General features: G+C 42.0%; 1 protein-coding gene across 1 annotated transcript; it reads right to left on the bottom strand.

The window, feature by feature from the left end:
* Nucleotides 1-208: 208 nt before the first annotated feature.
* On the bottom strand, nt 209-4,044 carry LOC102851521 (zinc finger protein 227-like). The gene is made up of 3 exons (XM_006901104.1): nt 4,030-4,044; nt 281-407; nt 209-237 (listed from the first exon to the last, which is right to left on the bottom strand). Exons 1-3 carry the CDS (start codon nt 4,042-4,044, stop codon nt 209-211), a joined length of 171 nt encoding a protein of 56 aa, XP_006901166.1.
* Nucleotides 4,045-4,960: the final 916 nt, after the last annotated feature.

The raw sequence follows: 4,960 nt of genomic DNA, 5'->3' as shown, positions 1-4,960 counted from the left end.
TGCATAAATATATTTTACTAAAACAAACTGACTTAACTTCCAGCAAATGTCATGTCATGAAATCTCTCCCTTCTGACTTTCCCAACACTCAAGCCATTGGCCAGAGTTTGTGCTGGAGTGTGCTCTTCCAGAATCAATGAATGCTGATGCGTTCTACTCTGATTTTATGTAGTAAAGAAATATTGGTATGAAAGTGAGTTTCCCAAATTCAGGTGACCATTCCAGAAACCTCTAAGCCTTGAACACCAAAGGAGATCACCTAAAGGGGCACTGTCCTCACCCAGAGAGACCAGGTTCCTGAAGTTCTCCAGCATCACATCCTGGTACAGCTTCCTCTGGGCGGAGTCCAGCAGCCCCAGCTCCTCCTCAGTGAAGACCACGGCCACATCCTTGAACGTCACTGACTCCTACAACATCAAACACACCACAGCCTCAGTCTTAGAGAACTACTGCTTAGTTAAAAAGGCTGGAGGGATGAGGGTAAAGGAGTCATTCTGGATTTTCTGGGGTATGTCAATTTATCAGTTCTATTTTATTTGGCACACACCATACATTGATTTTCCTTAGATTCAATGAAAGCCCTCATCATTTTATTTAGGGTCCCCAGAGAAAACCCCTAATACTCTAGATTTGTATACTGGGAGAGACCCAAGTTTTACTTTACAATACACACTTTTTAATCTCCCAGAAAAGTTTACTAATTTAGTTTTAATAGAATTTGATACCCTAACCATAAAGAGTTTTCTTGATTATGTGCCTAACTATGAAGGTTTTGGTAACATGTCTCGGACATGGTAGTTAGAGGCACGTTGTCGGTCCTTTGTATTGTCCATTCAAACATCACATCTATAAACTGCAGCACTCTGTTTACTGTCTTACAGTCACCTTGCCTGAGCAAGCCTCCCAGGGCCCGGGAATAATAATAAATAAAAATTATCAGCATGTCACCTAGAGTAATTCCCTCCACACACCTTAATATCCTGTGTTTGGTGGCCATTGCACTAGAAAGTTCTTCTGAGACGTAAACAAGGTACTAGGACAATATACAAAGGACTATCCACGTGACTATTCATGTGGTTTTCAAAGGCCTGCTATTTAAGAAGTAGATGGCCTGTCCTGCTATGCATCTGAGAGCTGGACAATGAATGAATAAGGATGACAGAAGAAGAGTTAATTTCTTTGAGTTGTGATGTTGGAGAACTGCCAAAAGAACAAACAAATATGTCTTAGAGAAGGTGCAGCCAGAGTGTTCCTTGGAGGCAAAGATGATAAAACTTCACTTCACATACTTTGGGCAAGCTGGTAGGACAGGCTATTTCTTGGAGAGGGACATTATGCTTGGAAAGGCAGAGGGTTGGCAAAGGAGAGGAAGACACTCAACCAGGTGGACTGACACAGTGACTGCTGACATGGGCTCTAGTGTGTCAGGAGGTGTGAGGAAGGCGCAGGATGGTGCAGGGTTCAGATCTGTTGTTCACAGGGTCACTATGGGTCTAAGTTGACTCAAGGGCACCTGTCAACAACAACAATCCCTTTAACTTAGGATGTATTTAAGTTACAACAAACTGGCCTATGAGTGCCCACGCACCCTTTTTCCAATCTTATCATCAGTAATATATACCAGAAACAGTGTTGTACAGGTGTATTTATGGACATCATTCTCATGTTAACTTCAAATGACCAGATTTACAAAAGTACCCAAAAAAAGGCAATCATAATGAAAAAGAAAAAAATGGGCATTCAATTTACATCAGAACTAATCTAAAACAAGAGTTGTCAGAGCAGAAGCCGGTGTTAAGTGAAGAACTTCCTGTGTGTAGCCTTTCAACACTGTGTAGCACAAGCCGAGGACCTGGACATAGTTACCCTTATTGTTCCAGTAGTTACCCTCCCATTCCATTTCACATCAACCTGCTAGCAAGTAGATGAACCCTTGAAGACAATGGCAGCGTTGCCTCTGGGAGCCTCCCAAGCCTCCCTCTACCATCTATCCCTTCAGCTGGTTATGTTCTGTGTCTCTGTTATTGTAGATGTGTTACTGTAAGCATAGTCTTGAGTTCTGTGAGATGTCTCAGTAAATTGCTGAACCTGATGGGGTAATGAGAACCCCCAAAATTGTAGCCAGCTGGTCAAAAGTGAGGATTGTGTTTCAAATCCACCTAGAGGTAGTCACAGACAAGAAAACCAAGGGAGATCAGCTTCACTACAGAATACAGAGGTCACCATGAGTCAGAACCGACACATGGGCAACTGGCACTGTGGTGTGGCTGACACATACCAAAGGTACTTTTTAATCAGAGCTCCCAATATAGTGAGGACTGGGAAAAAATGGCAGTAATTTCTCAGAACTGACTGTAGGAGCAAAAGGGTTTAACTATCACTGCTGTATTCTTTATTTTTTAAATAAAATGTTTATTTTTTAGTTGGACCATAAGGCAGTCATCAGAACAGAGCAAGGAAACACTGCATGGTTCAAAATTGGGAAAGGTATACACTAGGGATGTGCCCTATCTCCATACCTTTTCAACCTATATTCAGAACAGATTATCTGGGAGGCTGGGCTGTATGAGAAGTGTGGCATCAGGATTGGAGGAGGATTCATCAACAATCTGCGTTATACAGATGACACAACCCTGCTTGCTGAAACTCAAGAGGACCTGAAGCGCTTGCTGCAGAAGATCAAGGACTGCAGCCTTTAATATGATGGAGGCTCAATATCAAGAAAACAAAGATTCTCACCACTGGGCCAACTGGCAGCATCAGGATGGATGATAATGATTGAAACTGTTAGCAGCTTTAGTTTGCTTGGCTCCACAGTCAACACTCTGGGCACCAGCAGCCAGGAAATTAAAAGATGTATTGCGTTGGGAAAGTCTGCTGTCAGACCTCTCCAGAGTACTAAAGAGCAATGATGTCAGTCTGGAGATTAAGGTGCACCTGATACAGGGCCACGGTCTTTGCAATCACTTGCTATGTGTCAGAGAGTTGGACAATGACTAAGGAGGATAGAGGGAGAATTGGTACCTTTGAGTTGTTGTGCTGGAGAAGAGTATTGAATATACCATGGACTGCTAAGAGAACAAACAGGTCCATTCTGGAGAGGGTTAAACAAGGCTGCTCCTTAGATGCAAGGATTCTGAAGCTTCGTCTGACATAATTTGGACATGTTGCAAGGAGGGACAGAGCAGGAGAGGAAGACCCTCTATAAGGTGGATTGATTCAGTGACTGGGGTAATCGGGGTGGGTGTGTCAGAGACAGTGAGATTGGCACAGGATAGAGCAGGGTTTAGGGCTACTGTACGTAGGGTCGCTATGAGTCACAGGCGACTTGACGGCACATGACAACAACAACAACATATTAGTTTTATTGTGTTCTTTAAAACAGTAAAATCCCTAAATCACCTAAATGACTGTGAGTTGGAAGCAACTGAAATCCTGAAGGTACCTCAATGGGAAATGACATAATCATAAAAAGAGGAACATTATATAGCAGTGAATGTAAAAGCATGATTTAATATTATACTTACAGTACTAACACTAATGCTAGTTCACTTAGCATATCTTCCAAGCTTCCCATGTTGTATAGTGTGAAGCAATTATGATAGAAATAATACAAACAAAGAAACGATAAGAAAACTAAACTCTTTGTAAGGTGAGCAGTACTAAAGAACAGGTGCTTACTTTTAATGTTATTTTTAAGGGAAGAACCCTGCTGCCATTGAGCTGATTCTGACTCTGAGTCCATTCTCCATCAGGTGTCCGAGGCTGTAAATCTTTACAGGAGGTCACTGCCCATCCTTCTCCCAAAGAGCAGCTGGTAGATGCCAACTATGTACACATTACACACTATGCTACCAGAATGCCTTTCTTTTTAAAAAGAATTCAAAGTCCATCCAAAACAGATCAAGTTATACTGGTGCACAATATCCTTAAATACCTGCTATTTTCTTGAGAGTTCTCTGGAAAGAGAATATATGTCCAGTCAGAGGATGAGAAAGAATTTCAACAAGAAAGGCAAGCCCTACTCACCTTGAATGCACTCATTTTTCCTCCTGCTCCTGGAAAGGTATTGAGTCTTGAAAAGGCAGAATTGGAGAAAGAGAAGACAGGCATTAAAGGTGGCCAGGGGTGATCTTCGCCTACACAGACACTTACTTAGCCAAGGGGCCCTTTTATCAGGGTGGCTACTGCTGCATGTGGCCTGACACGCACAGCATGATATGGACACGAGATGTCCAAGCCCTCCCAGTACAGGGTCAGGGGTTGATGGTTCAAATCTGCTAGTCACTACACAGAAGAAAGGTCCAGCAGCCTTTTCTCATTAAGATTTATAGTCTCAGACACTTGGAGGATTTTCCCTTAAGATAATTCAGATCAGGAAAGACAGCACTCAGGTAATGCGGGCATTTCAAGATCTACGAACATATCTTTAAAGCTGAAAATAAATTTTATTTTTTAAATTGTGATATTAACAAAAGTTTGCAGAAGGTTGGGTTTTCATTCATTGATGCACATTTTCCTCCCTCTTCCCTACTCCAGGCCACTTTGCAATGCAACTCGTTACAGATTGTTGTCATACATATAATGCCTAATAACATTTCCTCTCAGACAATTCTTGCCCTCATCTGTGCCACTGCAGTGTTCATTATCTGCTCACTATTTTCCTATTTCCCTCTAACCTCCCATGTCAGTCCTATAACACTGGTGCTATTCAGTATTTGTCCTTTTGTGACTGAGCTAGTTCACTCAGCATCTCTCCCAGGCTTCACATGTTGTGTAATGTTTTACTAACTCATTGTTTTTCAGTGCTGTGTAATACTCTATTATGTGAATGTACCATAGTTTTTCTATTTGTTTGTTAATGGGCACTTGGGTTGCTTCCATCTCTTTGCTATTGTGTATAACCATAGCAATAAACATGGGTGTGCATACATCTGTTTGAGTCATGGCTCTGGTTTCT

The sequence above is a fragment of the Elephantulus edwardii genome, unplaced genomic scaffold, assembly GCF_000299155.1.
Source record: "Elephantulus edwardii isolate Elephantulus edwardi_28Jun2011 unplaced genomic scaffold, EleEdw1.0 scaffold00308, whole genome shotgun sequence".
Taxonomy (NCBI): Eukaryota; Metazoa; Chordata; class Mammalia; order Macroscelidea; family Macroscelididae; genus Elephantulus; species Elephantulus edwardii.
Note: the sequence above shows the minus strand (reverse complement) of the source record. Positions and strands in the feature narration are given on the sequence as shown.